The sequence below is a fragment of the Fulmarus glacialis genome, unplaced genomic scaffold (genome assembly GCF_000690835.1).
Source record: "Fulmarus glacialis isolate BGI_N327 unplaced genomic scaffold, ASM69083v1 scaffold23155, whole genome shotgun sequence".
NCBI lineage: Eukaryota > Metazoa > Chordata > Aves > Procellariiformes > Procellariidae > Fulmarus > Fulmarus glacialis.
The window spans coordinates 27,547-49,082 of NW_009211464.1; the positions used below are offsets into that span (position 1 = coordinate 27,547).

The 21,536-nt window shown below is 37.7% G+C and overlaps 1 protein-coding gene across 1 annotated transcript; it reads right to left on the reverse strand.

The window, feature by feature from the left end:
* Positions 1 to 370: 370 nt before the first annotated feature.
* Positions 371 to 21,179, reverse strand: CCDC186 (coiled-coil domain containing 186). The gene is made up of 15 exons (XM_009577559.1): positions 20,493 to 21,179; positions 17,927 to 18,053; positions 15,346 to 15,474; positions 13,788 to 14,000; positions 12,176 to 12,295; positions 11,517 to 11,621; positions 11,074 to 11,172; positions 10,238 to 10,324; positions 9,320 to 9,462; positions 6,005 to 6,260; positions 5,175 to 5,364; positions 3,983 to 4,063; positions 2,707 to 2,917; positions 1,433 to 1,652; positions 371 to 722 (listed from the first exon to the last, which is right to left on the reverse strand). Exons 1-15 carry the CDS (start codon positions 21,170 to 21,172, stop codon positions 639 to 641), a joined length of 2,745 nt encoding a protein of 914 aa, XP_009575854.1. The 5' UTR covers positions 21,173 to 21,179; the 3' UTR covers positions 371 to 638.
* Between the last annotated feature and the right edge of the window lie 357 nt (positions 21,180 to 21,536).

A 21,536-nucleotide genomic window follows, 5' to 3' on the forward strand; every position in this document is an offset into this window, starting at 1 on the left:
TTCTTAATCCCTTAGTTTTACTGTTGTTTCACTTCTTTCGAATAAAGAAACTGACCAGTTGAATGTTAATCTAAAGCAGAAAATATGCAATATCATGGCCACCACTTAAAAACCAAAATTTTGTGATAAAGCATTTTTCCACACGTGTCAAAAATGCTTAATCAACTTAAGTATCAGAAATAATATGCAAGAAAGGAAATAATATCTGAAAGCACTTAGAGCTCAGTAACACTGGATATGTTCAACAGCAATTAAGACATAATTGGTTTTATTTTTTCAAGCTCCATCATTGAGAGACTGATTAATTATACAGTGCAGAATTAAAATCTCACTGCAACTCACTCAAAACAGTATGCACTGCAAAGCATCTGTATGTCATTTCAAATAAAAGTTTTAGATAAATGTAGTGTGTAGTAAAATTCAGCAACACCTCAGGCTGGTATTGGGTAGACAGAACCATGTTGATGCCAAACCCTGTAGATCTCTCACATAAGTAAGTACGGTTAAAAGCTGTATATGCAAAATACCAGATGCTTGTGCTGGCAGGCAATCAGATTTCAGGAAAAATGTAAAAAACAGTGGTCTGTAGCACCTGCCTTTTTTGCATCTTCATGTTGGTTATTCCATAAAAGTTTTAGTTATGTCTGCTTTATTCTCTGTTCCAGTTCATGCTTGTGTTTAATAAGCCGTTCTATTTCTGTTCCTAGAGTTTGAAGGTTTTCCTTTGGGGGGGCAAAAAAAGGATAGGGTAAGTTATACAGGGAAAATGAGTCAATCAGCACAAAATGCACTAATAAGTTAAAATTACTGTTTGTCAGCAGGTTGATACTTTCAAACATCCAGAACAAGCACAAATGATTAGACAAAGTTGGAGAAAACCAAGCTCATTTCAATAAAGAATGCAAAGCTCTCAGCAAGTCTTTTTTTGCAGTTACTAATATTCCACAGGCTGTCTAGAAAGTATAGTGTTCAAGGGGAATGATAATTACAGGAAGAGATCTCCAACTTCTGCAGAACGCTGCAGTCCAGCTGGCAGCCAGCACAACATTTTCCAGCTTGTCATCCTTCCCTTGCAGCAGACACGCTGCCCCAACAGCTCAATAGGGTACCCAGCTCCTAGGACAGGGCCACGCATGTAAAGCCCATGCCCCTGGCTCCACATGACTGGGGGAAAGCATGGAGAGGCTCCTCCCTGCTGAATGCACAGGCAGCCCAGAATTTATTTCAAGAAGCAGCCCATTAGTGCAGCATACAACAAGGGTCCCAAAACATAGGTTCAGCATGGATCATGTTACACAACTCTTTGATTAACGCAATGCTATCAGCATCACCAATTCACAATGAGATGACTTCCTTTTAACAGCATGCATCTCTTTGAAGGCAGTATCTCAGAACCACAAGAACGTGCTGAAGAACTAGCATAGCTACTCACTTTCAATGTAATATTTTTCAATAATGTATCTTCTAACACAGCCTGCAGCTTCCTGTTTATCTCTAAGGAAAGTTCCAACGTGAGACCGCTATCTGCGGGATGAGATGTATACAGAGACGCCATTATCCCACCCCGTCTACTCAAGTGTACTTTGTTGAAGTCGGAGGCCTCTGATGATAGTGTTCCAGCTTCTTCCCGCAAAATGTAACTCTGAATAATTCTGGGGGGCGGGGAAAACATTTAAAAAAACCATTATAGCATTACAAGGCAGTGAAAAGTCAGACATTGAAGTAACATCAGCTTCCTGACACAAGAGTAATTTTACTTTCAAGCAGTACTGTATTACTGAAAAGGCAGTAAAAATCAACTCCTGCAATTTCTAGGTCAGAGGAAAACCTGGGATACCACAAGTGCTACAGGAGATGCCAATAAGCTGAGTCTCTACAATGCACAAGGTTTACATATTTAGAAGTATTTTGAGAAAGTAATATTGCTCCTGGTGCAAAAAAAGGTACTTAAAAAATGCCCCTCTCTACTTTTCTTTGCTAAAAGACTCCAGACAGGGAACCTTAAGCTTTCTACAGATGAGACAAAAATTACAAAGTCTCCGCTCAAGAGTCTTCAGAAGCTGTGATCATGTTCTATGAAATGGTACCAGATGGACATAAATGTATAAGCTCGTTAAGCAAGGGCTATACTTAACAGACAACTGTACTTTCCAGAGGAAGGTACAATTTCTTCCCCTCCTAAATGAAGTTCCAGACATCACCCTGTACTACGAGATTTCCATGTAAGTGGAATCTTGTCTCGTGTGTTAAAATACCACCTTTGGCTCAGATACATTGTTTGTTTGATACGCATGCCAGACTATCATCTGGAATTATGCAGATTCTCCTTCCAAAACAAACACTTACAATCAGTACCCTTTTAAGCACATGAAGAAAACGGACTCTTCTGTTAGCCAGTGGCAGCAGTCCACCTCAAATCAGCAGCTGGAGACCGTTTTGCTACCAAAAAACACTTGCACCATTCTATTCCTCCTGAAAAATTTTTTTAGTAAACAACTCAGCAATTACTGTAACTGCTGGGGAAAGATAAGGAGGAAAAAAAACCCCAAGACTAATTCTACCTTTGAGATCTATTGTCACTGCAGTATTTTCATTGTTCTAAATATTTTAATTTAGATAACTACTTGTCTTACATAAAATCCAGAATACTTGTCTAGTGCACCAGCTCAACACTGAAAAACTGTATGAACAGAACTGAGAACATACTTCGTTTTTTTCCTGATTTCCTCCACCAGTTGTTTAATGTGATCCTCCATAAACTCCATCTTCTCATTTTTTCGCGCATGTGCCTTCTGTAGCCTTAGTATTCTTTCAACCAAGACAGACTTGTCCACCTCTGGGAAGCTATCCACAGCTACTGAAGATCCAGTATTCTCAGGTGACCGATCCTCATTGCTGCTGCGTGCATTAAGGGACCCTGCCAATAGATCCGTATTTGTAAAAGCTCTTTTTGCTTTTATACCAGGTAAAACATCTCCACTAGTGCAATGCATGCATTCATCACATTTCAGTAGCTTAGGATATTTTCTTCAGAATGTCAGTTTCCCTTATATGTTAGTGGGTTTTTATATAAACAATCCTTACACCATTTAAATGATACATGCTGAAACAGCAGTGTAGTCCCCTAGCATGGGCATAGTTCCTTTAGCATAAGTGTGCTTGCTTCAGTAATGCTTATTCCTGCTTAAGTACCTTCATATTCATTAATATTACTTTGTACAACACTGAGCTGATTTTAAACATATCTGTTTTGGAGTCCACTAAAATTACACCACTATGAAAACTGTGTACAGACCAACAAAAGCCCTATGTATAAACACTCTGCAGCACGGATCACTTAGAGCTTGAAATATTTTCTTTTCTTTCTGTTCTTCTAAGTATTTCTCTCTCTTATACAGTGAGATTACAGGACGCTGAGAGAACTAACCAAACTTAAAACCGAAAGGTTCTGAGGAAGAAAACAGATGCTGTTTTCAGTGCTAAAGATAACTGCTTTACTTCTAACCAGATAGAAAGTAATGAATTTTACACAAATACACTGATGCCTCTAAACATGCTAATTGATTTATCATTTACACAGTTGCAACTGTCAATAGTGCAATTAAACAATGTTGGAATCCACTGCTCATTTTTGTTTTGCCTCTGGCAGCATTTAAGAGGGTCCTCTATAAACTGGAGTCCTCTGAGCTTCCTCCAAACATAAAAGCAACAAAATAAAAAAGGTAGGCGTTTCAAAAGAACCGAAATATATAAACATTACAAACATTAAACTTTCAACCTTGTAATAAGAATAACCACCTACAACTGCATTCAGCCAAGTGCATTTTGGTGCGTAAAGGCTATTTTGTCAGCTTTAATGAGAGGCTCCCCACACACTGCATATGCACAAACCACAGAAAGAGCAAGGCTCACGGCAGCACACCATGGCAACCTTATTAAGATCGAAGGATTGTTTTGGCAGCCCTGCTATGTGCTATATTACCTGATGAACTGGAACGGCTCCCCATACTGCTGCCTTCTTTGTCATAATTACCATTTTCCATCTGATCCAATTTCCTTCGTGCTAAAAGTATAATAAAATTATGGTTACCAACAGGAGATTAAAACCCAAAAATCAGTGTTACACGACATATAAAAACTCTAATTCTCTCTGACCTGCACTAATTTAACATGGCTTGATAACTGAAAGATAATGGTAGCAAACTAAAAATCTTAGAGGAAAAAAAAACCAAAACCAAACAGCCCCCCTTCTCTCCCTGCCCCCAACCATGAAGCACCTGGATGCAACATCCACCAGGATCCCTACACCCTGCAGCAGCTGCCAGTTGAAGGGGGTAATGTCATACATAGGATTAACTGGGAACAATAAGACTTAAATTTAATTTACTTTTGATTAGGACTGCCATGTAAATAACTACTGAATGACAGAATTGCAACTATGTTCCAGGATGTCATAACTGAATCACTACTAGGAGCCGAGTGTAGTACTTGTGCCAGAAGCATCACCAGTAGGGATCAAGAGGGAAAGTGCACAGCTGTTCACATATATACAAAGAGAGACATGGAACTTGTCTTGCACAATGCCAACAGGATCTCTTCTTTCAAATACATTTCAAACAGATTTGATTATATTCAAATCTATTTGCATTCAGAGCATATGCATTATTGGGTATTTAATGATTTCTATTTGTTGACAAAGTTAGTCATCAGTCTCTCCATATCCATCTTTAAAAACTGAAGTGCTCTGTTTAATATACTAAAAAAATAACCGTCACCAGCAATTCCCGATACAATCAGCAACTAGGAAGCTTCTGGCAACTTTTGAATATACTTCTACACAGACCAGGATCCATATATACCCACAGCGACATTTCAGTAGTCAAATACATGATAACAAAGACCAAGCTCTTTTGAAATAAATCTTTCATTTTACATCTAAGCCTATTTCAAAAGTTGTATTTAAGACTGAAAATTGACACTAAGGCCTGTTTCCTGTAACTGCAGTTTCCCCAAGATCCAACTTGCTCACTCTCGTTATCTTTAGAGACAGGGAGAGCTTGAAGGGCTACGCTCAAACAGTGCGCGCACACACAGACAGGACCCTAGTCTCTACGAGACACTGTGAAGGGGCTTACAGACGGGGCCGACTCATTATATCTGAAAATAATTTCAACCTAGCTGAAGTTGTTTCGTGAGATCTTTTAGGTTTGCTGCATGCTTGCGCTTCTGGGTAGCCAGTTCATCTTTCAGTTCATCCAGGTGGGTCTTCAGCGCTGTTAGTTCTTTCTGCTCTGAAGCAAGCTGAGCCTGTAGCGTCTCAACCTCTAGCTTTCGCTGATCCTCCTCCTTCTGCAACTTGGCGGCCTGAAATCGTAGTTTTACTTTCGGTCATATACAAAAAAATTCCAGCCTAACCATACTGTACGCTCAAGAGCCCTAACTCTGCACTTTACTTTTCACCTGCGAATCATTCACATTCTACATTTATTGTTTAGGCACTGCAAAAGAATATGCAGCACAGTGCAACGCTGCAGTAAGACTCCTGAACTATCTCCAAAACATCTACGTGGTACAGTAGAAAGCCATGCAGAGCTGTACAGTGCAGTCACATTACCTTCCACGACACACCAAGTTTATTAAAAATTACATTTGTCTCATAGTACAAACAGGACCTAAGAAACAGTTTACAGTAATAAATTTCACAGACAAATGACAACCTTTTGATTGTTTCAATGACAGCTGCACAGAGAACAACTCTGTACTTCCAGAAAGACAGAAGGAGCAACACAGTAACACCCCCTCATTCCAGTGCAGTGTGCCTCAGGATTTCTTTCCCCTTAGAAACAGGTGTTTATATCCCGCTGCTATTATTCTATCAAATTGGCAAACTCAAGGAGAAATTGCGGTCAGGTAAGTAAAGACACAAGGTGGAATTCATGTGCCACTTCTTTACCAGTATCAAACATCTGACTAGTGCAAAAAACAAGCTGCATATTGTACTCACCAGATCACCTTTAGTCTGTTGAACACATTCCAGCTGATTCTGCAGCTCTCTTTCGCTGTAAGAAAGCTTATCCAACTGGCTCTGTAAGGAATTGTTTTCAGACTGAAGCTGTGCGTTCTTACTGGTTAATTTTTCAGTGAATATCAATAGCTCAGATTCTCTTTTCCGACTACCTTCAATGTCCTTCTGGAGATCAGCAATCAGAGAATTGAAACCATCTACTTCTTCCTTTAAAGCACTGATTTCTTGTTCATCTCTGTCAAAACAATTGTATCTTATTAGGGATAAGCTGAGCTTAAAGATGTGAAACCTTACTGAAATAAAAGCATTCATGACAAGACCAAATAAGGCAGAGGAAAAAATGAATGACCCTGGGGCATCTGTTAGTCGCTGGATGGTTTTAAATGCCAAAGGAGTTTGCAGATCCCATTTCATGACATGTTGCAGTGCTGAAGTGACAGGTATCTGTACCTCACAGAAGGAAGGACATGCAGTCATTAGCTTCCTTAAGGAAGACCATCTCTCTGTATTCAATGTCATGAACTTCAGTACAGGGTATAAACAAAACCCTCAAAAACAGATGCTGTAGGTAAGAGGAAGATCTGCAAATCCAACAAAGGTGGTCATTCTATAAGAGGACTTGTCTTTAAGAGATGGGGAAATACTCCAGTTTTGAGCTTCTCCAGGACAGCAGTACGGTGACTTTTGAAACATCCTTATCCAAGCAGTGCAGCTCCGATTCAAAGGACCCGTCTTACTCCACTATCCCTCCCCAAATCCTCTACAAAACAAGTTCTTGTTTCTACTGAAGCATTCCCATTAGGAGACTTTTCATCTATCACTTGCAAACCATTTCAGTGAGAAAGACTGTATCTTCAGATATGATCAACATTTTAGAGAAAGTGACTGAAATTAATTCAAAAATTAAATAGCTGTTAAAAAAGTTACAGACTAAAACGTCCTCCTCATTTGCTCTTGCAATATTATTTCATTAGTTCTTCAATCATAGGATTTTCTACACCTTTCTAAAACCTTACCTTCGAACATCAGCAGAAAACCTCTCACCTCTCTTTCTCACAGGGAGTGTGTATATTCAAATTTAAAAATAAAATTAAAGTTATACAAAGTAAGGGCACACATCTCATTTTTAATTCCCTGTCACACAGTGTAATTGCCAGGAGGCTCAATTCACTTTAAACCAACAACCCCATATCAACATGTTTCTTCAAGTAGAGGTGAGGCTCAGGCAATCCAAATCATTAATCATTCTGACAATGAACTATAATTTTGTAAAACTAAGTAACGGAATTCTACTGGAACTCCATTACTATAAATTATACGCTTGCAGCTACCAAAATGAGGAGCTCATGTGGTTACTGACAACAGAAATTAGCTAGCATTGCACTACCAAAGGATAACATCAAATGTATTGCACCATGCCTTTACAGTCTTTTTTAGACTAATTCTACCTTTCAGAAGACTTAAGACTGAGCAACTACAGCACTGATTTTTTTCAGCCATTTATGCTGCAAGAATATCTCACCTAACAGCTCCCATTTAAAAACCTATGCCAGAAGGATATGCTTATATTTTACGTTTCCAAATATAGTGTTTCATTATGACAGGAGAAACCTGTAGTACACAGTCAGGGTTGAACCAGCCAAAATTAAATGTTTAGACCATTCTAAAAGACATCTCTAGCTCATCCTTAAAGTTCTCCAATGAAGGAGACCAGGCAACACTGGAGGTAATCAGCTCAGCCATAAAGTTCTTCTCAGCATTCAACCTAAAATCATCTTTCCTGCAAAACTCTATTTTTATCCTTCCTCCAGTGAACAAGGATAACTGAACATTCCCTTTATAATAGCCTTTTATAGATATAAGGATGTCTCCCTTCCATCTTCTCTTTCCCAGGCTAAAGAAACCTGCGTCCTCTATTCTTTTCTCATCAAGAAAACAGATAAGATTTTGTGTGAATTAAGATGAAGTTCCTTCCATTTGCTCCCAAGAAAATGAAAGGCAGTAAGAAGTTTATTTATTCTACACAACAACAGGAAAAACAGAGGTCAAGATTCCAGGATTTCTCTTTCATAGATGATAACGGGAATTTACTGGTCCAAGTTTTAAATCTCTGGTTGAGATTCTACAACTTTATCAAACATTCTAAGGAGTACTGAAGACATGTTAGAGTCAGAGAAGTAAAAGACAGTATGAGACTTGATGTAGGGATAGTAAGTGTTGTACAGGTAGGATATACTTAAAAAAAATTTGATCCAAGTTGAATAGGAATGAGACACAGATATTTAAGCATGTCTCAATTACTGAGAGGAAAAGATAACTGGAAAAACACATTTGTAGTTTCACACTGTGATCACAGTCCTTTTAATTCACTTGGCAAGATCCCAAGTGAAAAATAATTTATTGATCAAGTGTAAGCTTCAGTTGTCTCTAACAGATAGCAGTTTCCCTAGAAAGGCTGATGACATAGTGCCAACACAGCTGACCAACACACAGCAAATGGAAAAAACTCCATTCTCTAAACCCTGAGGAAGGCATACAATCACTTAAATATTTTTCAGTGATAAATAAGAACTGTTTAAAAGCACAGGAGGGACACATGGGTGGTTCTGCTTATCTGATGTTTGTCTATCTCCACTGATGAAACACCATTAGAATCAATGAAATAGATAGCATTTGTATATTCTAGTCCATATGTACCATATAGAAACATGACTATGCTCAGACACTCCTCAAGTGTCCACAAACCCAACTCTTCTCCGAGATTATTTCCCTCACATTCTTAAATGAGCAAACTTTGATACAGCAGAATGAATACCAGTCCATTAGAAATACAAGTGCTCCCTACTATCTGAATATGGCATCTGTCAAATATATAAAATTGTTTTTGTTACTTTCATTCATCCATCACAATTTTGAAGCAATCTGTCTTTCCAGTTCAGTTGCTTTTCCCCAATCTTTCAATAAAACGAGCACTGGGCAGACACCTAGAAGACGTAACTTCCTACAGAGTATGCCAGAAAGCAAGCACTACTTATTCTAATAATGAAAGACGTAAGAATTAGACTTATCAAACTCAATCCCCTCGTCTTATAAGAGGCCAACAAGGTTGTCTCCAGTACCAGCAATATTGATTTAGATTAGAAAAACACTTAAATTAGGACAGGGATTCTTCAAATTACAATACATTTTAAAGCATCAATAGTTTCAATTAAAAAAAAAAAAACAAAAAACAAAAACAAACTTTCCACATCCTGGATAATCTTTTAAATCATTCCTCAAAGTGCATAGCTATACCTCTGATGTTGATCCTGCAGATGATCTACAGTTTTGACTCTGTCCAGCAAATTCTGAATTTCAGTTTTCTGTCTATTAATGATTTCTTTATACTTGGATAACTCATCTTCTGTTCTTAAACGCTCATCCTCTAGACACTTTACCTAAATAGAAAAAAAATGAGAAACTATTTATTCTCCCAAACTTCAGAGCTGAATTATTCTGATCAAATGTCTAGATTGTTGTACAAAGCTCCTGTGTTATTTTTTCGGTGATTCCAAGTAGCTCAGAACAATATCCCAAATATTTCAGATCAAATACAGTCAGAAAAATAAACAGACAAAAAAATGCAAAAAAGTAAAATGAAACAAGTGTGATCAACATTAGTTTTGTTCAAAGACTATCAGTCTTATGGACCAGGATCCAAAGACATCATCTTTCCCCAGTTACCAAGCCAATCCCTTGTTATGTCTTCCTCCCTTTTTCTAAGGTCCTATTGAGCTAAAACCCTGCTCTGGATAGAGGGACTGGCATACTAATCTATAGACTGTTCACAAGTTATACTCCTTACTAGAGATCACATGTATGACCTCTACAAAACAGCTTCACAGGTGGGAACAGTTTACAAGTATTTTTCATATTCCAAAGTTACTTAATTTACAGGTTATTTAATAAAAATGTTTGTCACAACTTCTCAGTCAAATGAGGTGCATACCATGAAACAAAACATTGTTGTACTACGCATCAACTGATGCTCCTTAAGAAAGGCTACCCAGAGTCACAGTTACATATCCCTGCTAGTCTCATGCCAGCCAGTATCAAATCACACTGTTTATTCCAAAAGAAGTAAAAATACAATTAACAGATTGAATATAGTCTTGTTCCAAAACCCAACACTGTGCCTTTAGCCCCACTGCCATCCAACACAGCATACGTTACCTTTGTTCTCAGCGTTCGAAGCTCATCCATGCCTTCTTTAAATGTTCTCTTCAAGTCTTCCAGTTCTTTTATTTTTGCATGATGCACCTTTTTAAAGAGTGAAAAGCTCCTTGAGAAATCTAAACAGACAGTGGCATCTCCTGGGATGTCAAAAAAGTCTAGGCCAATGCAGGCCACCACAACAGCTGAGAGGGCTTAAGGCACAACATGTACCCAAAAGGTTTGTTTTACTTATTCAAAAAGGAAAGCAAAGCCTAAAAGCTTCTTTATTCTCAGAAGAACTGAGAACAAAAGTGAGATTATACACTCTGGTTTTAGGTGTACAAATCTCAGCCACAACAGCCCCTGGGGAAAGTTCTAGGCAAACTGAAGATACCATATGCACATATGAGCTGCGAGCAGGTACTAAATCATTAGAGAATTTAGCTTTTGGGCTAGCAAATCTCTACACAGAACAGAGGCTGTTCTCTATCTCTCCTTACCATTAGCTTGGCAAAATACCGGTCAGAGAAAGACCTGCCTATCATCTGAATTTGTGCTCTAAATTATAGCAACATTCATGGTTATAAAGGAAAGAGCAGTTATTTTTTCCTCGTTATATCATCCTTTTCCCCACAGCTTTGATTTTAAAAAGTGCATCCAAGGTAATAGCTAAAAACATCCTCCTAAAAAAGCAGGGCTGGACGCAGACACCTGGGCTGTAGTATTACACCAAAAAGAAAAATGTTTGGCAAAAATTGTAAGCAGCTTAAAATAAGATTTTCAAAATTAAAAACTCACGGCATTCTTAACTACTAAGTTGCCAACTGTGTTGTCTCCACACACCACATATTTACCTCCAGGTGATCAGACTTCTCCTGAATTTGTTTCTCTAGTTCTCCTTTGGTTACTCGGAGTTTTGCATCCAATTCATTTGATTTAATTTCTTCTGACTCCTAAAAGGATTGAAGATATGCAAGTACAGTTTGAGAGTTTTATGTTCCCCTTTCTGGTTTTATGAGCATACAGACAGCTTTTCACATCACTGAGTCTCTTTTCTGTAGGTACATATCTAATAATTCTGAACATGCCAAAAAAGACCCCCACATTGCGTGCCAATCAAGACAAACATTTTCCGTTTTATTTAACAACTTTCAAGTAAAGAAATCAGTGACTAGTCATCTCGGCTTTGTAGCTTGCACAGGATAATTCTTCCCTGCTACAGCTTAAGATAGAAAGGGAGGAAAAAGACGACTCAGATGCTAAACACTAATTTCACCTCCTGAGAAAATGTGCCTACTTGGTAGGTTTTTATCATTTCTTGACAGTTTTTCCTTATCTGGTCTGCTTCTTCTTTTGCTTCAGTTAATTTTGTTGTTGCATCTTTGAGGCGTTCTTTGGTTTCCTATAAAACCAGTAATAAATAATGGGTTAAACCTATTTATCTAACTTAATCTGGAAAAAGCATTTCTCATAATAAAAGTTTCCTATTTCAGTCTGGAAAGAATTAACAACAAAACAAAATAATATGTCCAGCATTATTTTTCCTCTTGCTTCCATTCAACTATTACTTTATGCAATTCTGTTTGTTCCAACACTGAAAGCACAACAAAAGGACCTCTTGGTTACATGTCATGCACATTTTCAGATGACAGATTTAACTCTATCACATAAAAACTAAACTAAGACGACAGTTAATTCATACAAAAAACCAAATTAAAAGTTGATCACCAGATTAAACAGAACCCGTCCCCACATCCTCCCCTCACATCCTTTCAACATTTCCATTTCCGTATCAATATCTTTAAGAGCACTATTCTGACTTTTGCTGCAGGTATTCAAATTAAAGAAAAAACACTTTAGAAACAGATTTTAGTACTATATAAAAAGTAAACAGTATAGCAATTACATTCCTCTGACTGTATTTTCATGTCATGGCACCAGTACCACTTCACTAACCTTGTGCGAATCCATTTCTGTTTTCAATTTGTTCTGAGCCCATTTTACTTTGATAACATGAGAATTGATTTCTTCTTTCAATTTTTCTATTTCTCTGTTGAGTCGAGTGGCTTCACCATCCTAAGAAGATTTCATAGATTTTATTTTATAGATTTAAATCATCCAGTGCTTCTACAACAAGACTCCTGCTCAAGTGTCAAATGCAGGTTTGTTCTTTTTTTCCCTCAGTGTCTGGATTTTGCAAAAGCATGCACAGACTTAAGAGTGCTCAATAATGCTTTAGCCCATAATCCAGCAAAAAAAACATCAGTGTTCTGGTTTGAATAGCAAGGTAAGGCTACATTACTTATGTACATTCTAATATACATTAATGCTACATATCTATTAAAAGGCAAAGCACAGTCTAGAGTTCTGATCTAAAATAATTATCTCCTGGGTAACCTGCACAGTCCTCTTTTTGTTCTTTTTTGGCAAAAGGATGAGGAAACACAGGATCAAAGTGGTAAGGTCATATGTTATACACAGCTACAGACAAAAACTACGACACCAGTATTACCAACTATAGAGGTGCAGACTAGTGTGAGCACTGACAGCAAAATGTATGCAAGTCAAATCACTAATCTCTAAGTCAGTGCCAAGAAAGGATGTTAACAGAAGCACATTGCTGGCATAACCTTCTATACCCCTATCCACAAACCACTGCATTAAGCCAAATTTCCAAACTGTGTTTCTGAAGTAATAGGTTCGTCTTACCAAAAAAGTTTAAAGCAGCACCGTATGAGGGCACTACAATTCCTGTAAGGCTCTAGTGTAATCCTCAGGAGTTATGAAGATAGCTAGTATGGTAAGTTTTGTTTAGGAAACCTGAAGTCATGCTCCCACTTCCTGTTCATGTGAAAGAGGACACTGAGGTGATTTTTTGCTTCAGAAGCATAATTTTTAGGACTTTTATTAAGATGTATTTTTCTGATCTTTTTGTGCATAGTACAATTGCTCAGAAGAGGCCCAAATCAAAGTTTGAACCCCATTAATTTGTCAATTTTTGGATCTTTCACATGAAACAGAATTGTGAAGCACAGGTGTGAAGCACAATACAAAAAGACCTGGATAATTTTAAGAGGCTGGTGGGAATCTCTTACTGGCTTCTAAAAAATGGCAAACTTTTTGAATTGGGCCTGAAAAATCCTTCTGCTTTATTACCAATTTTTAGTAGTACAAAAGAGAAAATACAGAGTGAAAACACACAAAAATAGCAAAAAAGGATGCAATAATTTAATGCCATTACACTCTTTTAAAAAAGAACCCAAACAAGCTAGAAATTCCCTCAAAATCCAGTCATCTGCAACAAGTAGTCTTTTTAATTTTGTCAAAAACCCCCTTATATTTCACAAACTGATATTCAGGGAAATATTAAGAGGAACTTCAAATAGACAACAATGAGAACTCAGGAACTTCTTTCCCTTCCCTTGGAGGAAAGGGGTTTTCACAGCTATAGAGCAAAGCCAAATGAAAACAGGTTTCTTTCACCAAGTACAATAGCAAACAAGTGATAAGGTTGGTCTGATAGTACTTTTAATCATTCACTCAACTCATACAGCAATACTTAGACCACCTTAGTTTCATAGAGCTGGTGCAATCTTCCTTTTTCCTGAGAAAGTTGTTTGATTTTATTAGTATGCTTTTCAATTTCTTTGTTTGCGTCTCTCACTCTTCTCTCAAGTATCTCCTTTTCCTTTCGGAGGTCAAGTGATTCCTTCTCCCCTCGGACGTATTTCATCACCATTGTTTCCTTTTCATGGCGTGCTTCTTCACATTTCTTGTTTGCCTTGAAAAATATTAACATAGAATGAATCACCCTTGTATTTCATAATTAGCTTTTCTAAGACACTACTGGATATTTTCAGTATTGCAGTATAGTAGCATAACAAAGTAGGACAAAAAAGCTCCTGTTTTGCAAAGATTAACATTAGATCCCACTTAAGTGCTGGAATTACTCATACTTCTAACAGTAAATATATATCTAAGCAGCTGCAGCTTCACAGCTAAACATCTCAAATGAGTTATCAATACATTAGTAATTCGGAATATAATTTGTTGTTTCAGAAAGAAAGAAGTGTATTTGGTAAGTTTTAGCAACAAAATAATTTTGCAAATACCCAGTACTGGTCCTCTGTCTTCCCTCGTCCACATGCCAACTGCACAATCATTATCCAGTGGCTTATTTTTCAGATGGCTTACTTTCAGTGGCTTATTTTTACAGATTTACCCCACACCAGCACTAATAAAGTCTGCTTCAAATAAAAAAAGAATCAGACACTGAGCTTTAAAATTCATACAATAGAGAAAATGCTTGGCAAAATATGATATTAAGAAGGGGAAAAAAAAAATCATCTCAGCTCTCAGTAATACACGAGACAAAATAAGAGCTTTGTGCTGGAGTTGAGAAAAATATTAATCTTGTGATAGTCTGTCTGAAAAGAGCCACTGCCAGCTTTTACCTCCTTTTGAACGAAGATCAGCTTACAGTCAAGGAAAATGAGATTTCCTTGAGGGCTGAATTCTATACATATAAACATACACATATCTTTCCTAATATCCAATCTAAACCTCCCCTGGTGCAACGTGAGGCCATTTCCTCTTGTCCTGTCACTTGTTACTTGGGAGAAGAGACCAACACCCACCTCGCTACAACCTCCTTTCAGGTAGTTGTAGAGAGCGATAAGGTCTCCCAATCAGCATCCTCTTCTCCAGGCTAAACAGCCCCAGTTCCCTAAGCCGCTCCTCGTCAGACTTGTGCTCTAGACCCTTCACCAGCTTCGTTGCCCTTCTCTGGACACGTTCCAGCACCTCAATGTCCTTCTTGTAGTGAGGGGCCCAAAATGGAACACGGTATTCGAGGTGCGGCCTCACCAGTGCCGAGTACAGGGGCACGATCACCTCCCTACTCCTGCTGGCCACACCATTTCTGATACAGGCACTCTAGAATGTTAACAGCTATTTAGAAATTCACTGATGCCAGTTATCCAAAATGCATATATAACTGCACGCTAGTAGTTCCAATTTTGGAAAATTTTGCCTTACCTAGTGATCTAACAACCTAGGCTGCATGTTTCCTACAAGAACCGAGTTTGTTCATAAGATGTTCAATAATCAAAGATTTTCCATATTACCTGTTCCATTCGAAAGGCCATCTCTTTATGCAACTGCTGAATAGCATTTTTGGCTGCTGCATCTTGAGTTAAAAGTTTGTCTTTACTAGCTTTCATTTCTTTATTAAGCTCTTCCATTCTTGCTTCCAGCTAAAAGACAACATTATGATATAATTATAGGGAAAATAAGACTTTGATCATGTTTTGTACAGGCAGGAACATTTCACACAAAATTAGATGCTTCAACAGGCATTTACCTGTATTTTACACTTGTCAAGCTGCAACTATCCATATCAACATCTAGCTTTGCATTACAGTACAAGCATGAAAGATGTCAATTCTTATCTTCAATGAGACTGAAGATGCATCAAATCAAGTAAAACACAAGGCATAGTAATTTACTACACAAAAAATTAGATTGACAGCAAATGCTGATGCCAGAGTGGAGCTGGCTGCTCTCTGAAGTTGCTTCACCTTCGACCCTTTTGTTGCTATCCCTGTGCCATATCCTCTACCGTGCCAGCAAAGCAGTCATGTGTCCATACTGAACTGGACTGGGAGTTAATTCATTAAAAAACAACTCAGCAAATAAAGAGGTGCTTAGACATTGTGCTGGCACTTTTTTTAGCCGCCTAGTGAACCAAGTCAGAGACCTGATCCAGCTGAAGAATAATTTCCAATGTTCAACTGGAACACTTCCCAGAGCATGTTCACTGCACAGTCATGCAAGTTCAGTAGAAGAAGCAGCAGCACTAACGCAAGAGCAAGTGGTGGCTACATAAGCTATAATGCTGCCCAAAGGTTGTTCAAATTGTGCCTTAACGACTATCGTCTTGTTCCAGGGGAAAGCCAATTCATGAAGGTTAGTGTTTTTTTGTTTTGGGGGGGTGGGTGTAAAAAAGTACAAGATCTCAGGATCAGTATCTTACATTTTTGTGCAATTCCAAACTGCTACATAAAAGGCAAGAACAACCCAAAATGCTTCTGTTCCACAATGAACTGATCACACCCTCTTCAGCTTTGCAAATGAACCGTTGCCCATATGAAATAAAAGTTTCACACCTACAAGCATGTACGTGCAGTTTGCTTGCAGCTGTGAGTGCAGCCAAGCTTTCAATGACTTGAAAGCTGCCAGAAAACACTGATTTAGAAATTTGTAACATTAAATCACCCACATCACAAACAAAAAACCTCAAGTGTTTCACTGTAATGTATCTTTCTTACAATTCCAGGTGCTATCCAACTACAATATAAAAGTATCATACGCCAAACCGGTATTTTCTGAAATCACCTGCAAGCATGTAATATCACAGATCCTTCTTATCTGAACAGAAAGCAAAAGAAACTCCCTCACAAATATTTTGTTTTTCAGAATGGGACAAAGCAATTGCTGCATAATATAGCTTCATGAAATCATACAGTGCTATCATGGAAATACAGACGAGAGAACGAGTAAGCTGCTCATACTGGCATACGCAATTCCAATTTGTAGCTTAAAAATAAGACTTTCCAATTCCATTTTCAATCTCATCATGGATTTTTAAAGATTCTTTGAAATTAACCAAAAGACAAAGTTTCTACCTGCATCAAAGTTTCTACTTACATTCCTCTGGAACACCACAAGCTTGACACACTGTTTGAGAACAGATTTCTGTGTGATGCAGACATCAACAGAGAAACCTGACAACTGCGGCAGTATCACCAGCACTTTGACAAACAGAAATTAGTAATTTAAATGCTATCTCTTGGCAGATAATAATCAAATAATAATCTAAGCTGTAATCAGTTTATAAAGCTAGGCCAACCAACTGTAGGAACATTAGCAGATAACTTTGTAACAGAGAAGCAATGACACCTGATGTGATACCTTTTCTTCCCACGCTAAAACCAGCCTACACCAATGCACAGTCTATGTTCCTCTTTGGCTTGTCATGGTTCTAACAATTCACTGGGGAAATACCTGTATATAGTAACCAATAATACCAAAATAACGTGCAAGACCACAGTTAATACGCTCTACCCTTTATACATGTTCTACATATTGTTAACGTTTACAACTGTAAATACACACCCATCCACTTCTATTAGCAGATGCAGTAGTTAACAACAGAAGATAAAGATTACAAATTAAGAAGAAACTGGGCTTGATAAAACACTCGCATAAGATCTCCTTTATGTCTACAAACAATAAATCATCCTATCAGGATAAAAGGCTGAACTTGTCATTTTTTGTAAAAATATCTAACAGACCTTCAACATATGCTGTCTCCAGCAGGAAGCCAAGGTACACATAACCTACCACCAAGGCAACCCACGAAACAAGGTACTCTCTTGACTGTAAGAGAGACTTCCAGATATGGAACACTTAAGTGATCTGAATCTAGAAAGTCAGTTTATCCAAAGACACTAAATGCTTTTAGCCAATGAATAGTATTTCTTGGAATGGAAGAGCAGATTCATCCTCTTAAAAAGCTTAGGATAATAAACATGGGCACTCCTTCCTTCTCCGCTATGCTACCAAGGACGTCATCTTAAACAGTGGCAATAGTGACATCGTATACGGGTGAGATACTAACCAGCACTTCTGTTTTTTTATCTGTACCTGTTTAATAATGTTAAGGTGCTGCTTTTCTGTTTCTGTTCGTTTTTTCAATTCATCTTTTAAGTTGTCCTTTTCTGAGCAAATTTCCAAAATCAGTTCCTGATGTTTTTTATTTTCTTTAATCAACCTGTAAAGAAAAAAAAAACAAATTAAGTGCAAGATACTTCAGTACTGGTTTGTTTGTTTGATTTTAATTTTGAGATATACGGTTTTTCCTCTTTGATCTGCAAATTTTATTGGGAGTTACAGCCAGAAACACTAATGAAATCCACAAAAGCCTTGCAAAAACAAAACAGAAGTATGTTGTGCATGTGAAACTTAACTCCAAACAAGCAAGCAGCATCTTCCTTGTGAGCAAATTGCTTGTTTCCAGCATTTTGGGGTTGTTATTGCTCATGATGAATTGAGACATTTGGTACCTCTATGCAACTACAGAACTGTAAATGTTAACAACTTTAAGGTACTTGGTAAGACAAGGAAATTTCAGTCAGATAGCTTCACCAGTCAAATGTCTGAAAACACAGATACTATACTCATTTCATGGATTGCTCAGAGTAGCCCTTGAAGTTCACAACCTGGTAAGAAATGGAACGCTGATTTTGAGTCCTAAGTGGGTATGTAACTACAACAGCGTCCATGCTCGTATTCCTTATGAAGTTCAAATTTTTAGCAATAGTTTGTTCATTTGCAGCTCAGCTGCAAGTTTGAAGCCTGAGTTGAAGCTGACATGTATTTAGTTTCACCTTCTAGCACTGCCATAGAAGATAGTTATACATAAAACTCAGAAGTTACATTGCTAGAACTGCTAAATAAACAGAGTCTCAAATGTATTTACATGTTTAAGATACAGTTAGATGGTGGATATTTTAGGCCACTAATTGCATCAATTTGTGGGAAGCATGCACTTACCTGAACAAGATATTTAAACAACCCTTTACATATATACTTTCATCTTTAGCTCCCTTTCTTTGGGAAAAAAGAAAAAAAAACCCTCTAAAATTAGGCTTCTAAATTACAAGGAATTCAAAACAATCAGTGAAAGAGAGTTTAGCACTTCTGAACTGTTTTTTAATCTATTAATGAATATTCCAGGACTACAAATTCTTAATATTTCACACAATTGCTCCTCACCAGTATATCTTAGAACTGATCGCAGGGGACAACTGGGCTATTTCCAGAGCAATGTTACAAGAAATTCTGCTGATCATAAACTAAGGGACAAAATCAACCCAACTCAGAATGCCCTTTGGACCAAACATAAAATGTTCCACAGCAGTTTTACACTCTTGAGGTCAGTCCCCAAGAGTCAAAGGGCTGCAGCTGGGATAGCAGCTGGCAAAAAAAGAGGCTGAAGACATGTTTATAGAAAAAACTTTCTGTGTATATACATAATATATACCTATATTTATACAAACATTTGTCTCTAAGAAAGTAATTGGTCCATGGCTGAAAACACTGACCTGCCTTTGAGTTTACCGTAAACAAGTAAAACCCAAACAACTTGTTCACTTAAGATCTCCTGGAATTACAATCATCTACACATCTACCACTTCAGATTCCCACTCCTCCTCCTCTGTAATTACTGAATGTCTTAACTATGCATTCCCAAGCTTTCCTGTCATCAACTGACCTTCCTCACATTTACGATTTCTGCCAGAGGTTAACTGGTGAGGTGCAAGAAAATACCTTCCCTACTGGGCACCTCTCCCTCTGCCTGGTTTCCCTCCCTTTGATGTCCTCCCAAACCATGGTATCGGAGTGCCTTACACGAAGAGTAGGACACTCATTTCCAGCTCTGCAAGTGGCAATAAATTTGAAGTTAGAGGCTACATTTTGTTAGCAAAAAACATTATTGAAGTGGTAACAGAATATCAAACACCAAGTGGGGAATCAAGAAATCAAGCAACGAACTGGCTTTTCATGAATACAATATTCTTCATCTAGTGTACTGCCTGGTAGAACTATTAAGCCCAGTTTATTACAGCAAAGTTTATAAACCACTCATTTCAAAAGCCCTACTATAAAATGTGGTAAGACAGTAGTTTACCTATATATGACATTTCCAACTCAAAGAATAGCTCTCGACTGATTAGCAACTTTGCTGGATTATGACAGGAAACTGAATACTACTTGAAAAAGCAATAAGCAATTTCAAACTCATAAATGAAACATACATAGTGGGAGTTTGTAATTACAAAGGTTCATTTCTCCAAAGACATATATGGACTGAACGAATCCTGGACTATTTTTATATCACCATTACTTTTACAGTACTTATTCTATACATTCGCAGGCTATTCAACTGAACAGTTGGCTATTCAGTTCCTGCCAAATTCCACAAGAATTCAGAGATCTAAGCACACATTTTTATTTGTAAGTACATACCACAAGTAAAAATAATTCCTCACTTAAGAACATAATTAAAAAAGCTCATTAACTGTCCTTACAACAACTCCCAAGAAACTACTTGTTTCATACCAAAACGTTGTATGCAGTTGTACACAACATGCAAGGAAAATGGTTCCATACACACCTCCATTTGTGATGAGCATACTCAAATACTCACTTTTTTATAATTTGTTCTTGTTCCAGGTACTTATCTTGCACACATTTTTCAAACACAGCCAAGGTATGTTCACCCTTCTGCACACCATTTGGGAATTTTCGTTCCTTTGAAAAATCTGTAGATAAGAGTTCAGACTCTATTTCCTTTAGCAAATCCTCCTGTGAGGAAGTCTGATGTATTGTGGAAATAAGCTTCTTTGTGCAGTCTGTGTCGTAAGGGCTTTCTGAATAGATTTTATGGCTAGATTTTTTCACATAGTCAGGCTCCTCCCTTAGCCCCTGTAATATTTCCATTAAAGATTGTTCTGTTTGATTAGTTTTTGGATCTTGTCGTTCAAATTCTTCACTAGATATATGTTCTGGTTTTGTGGAGCCTTCTATCTTTCTTTCAGAGCAGGTATTGGCACAGCAGTCTGCCCCTCCACACTGCTGCTCCTGCCTTTCTGCCAGGGCCCCATTGTTGCTTATGCCAGTAACTGTTGAATCCTGGTCCGAGGGCAACAACCTTGATTCACTTTCCAAGACACCAGCATCATCTCCAGTATAACTGATGCTTGAGCAGTCCTTTATTCCAGATGTTTTATCAGACTTCTCATTATCTGGGGACCTGGAAGAGGTGTCATCCGACAGATTGACCGGCTCCAGCGTGCTTTGCATTTCTGGTAAATATCCCTCCATCATTTTCCTTTGGAAATCTAGAAGTAGAATTCACATTACACAACATATTATATTCAAAATCAAAATTAAAAGAGATTGAGAGAAGGGAAAGAAAGGCTACTGGAAAGTAAAATTCAAAGGGCAAAAATATTTAGATACATAAGTGTTATGCAGAATTTGTTGATGCAGCCTAACTTTTAAGTAAATGCTCCAGTACAAGTTTTTCTAAAAGAAGGTGAGAAATCAAGGATAGCAAACAGGAAATAGTGGGACATAAATGCCAAGACAATAAAAAAAAAAAGCAGAGCTTTTTAGAATTAATAATTCCATTATTTAAATCCACAAAAAGTTCAAGCCATCACCTCTGAAAAACACTCAGACATAAAAG

Bases quoted from the DNA above. Each gene is read 5' to 3' on its own strand.
- CCDC186 (XM_009577559.1), bottom strand. From the start codon at position 21,172: ATGATGGAGGGATATTTACCAGAAATGCAAAGCACGCTGGAGCCGGTC. The intron at 6,261-9,319 runs GTATAGCTATGC...TTGTTTTGACAG, and splicing joins CTGCAGGATCAACATCAGAG to AGATGAACAAGAAATCAGTG. The intron at 723-1,432 runs GTGAGTAGCTAT...GCCCCCCCAAAG, and splicing joins TGAAAAATATTACATTGAAA to GAAAACCTTCAAACTCTAGG.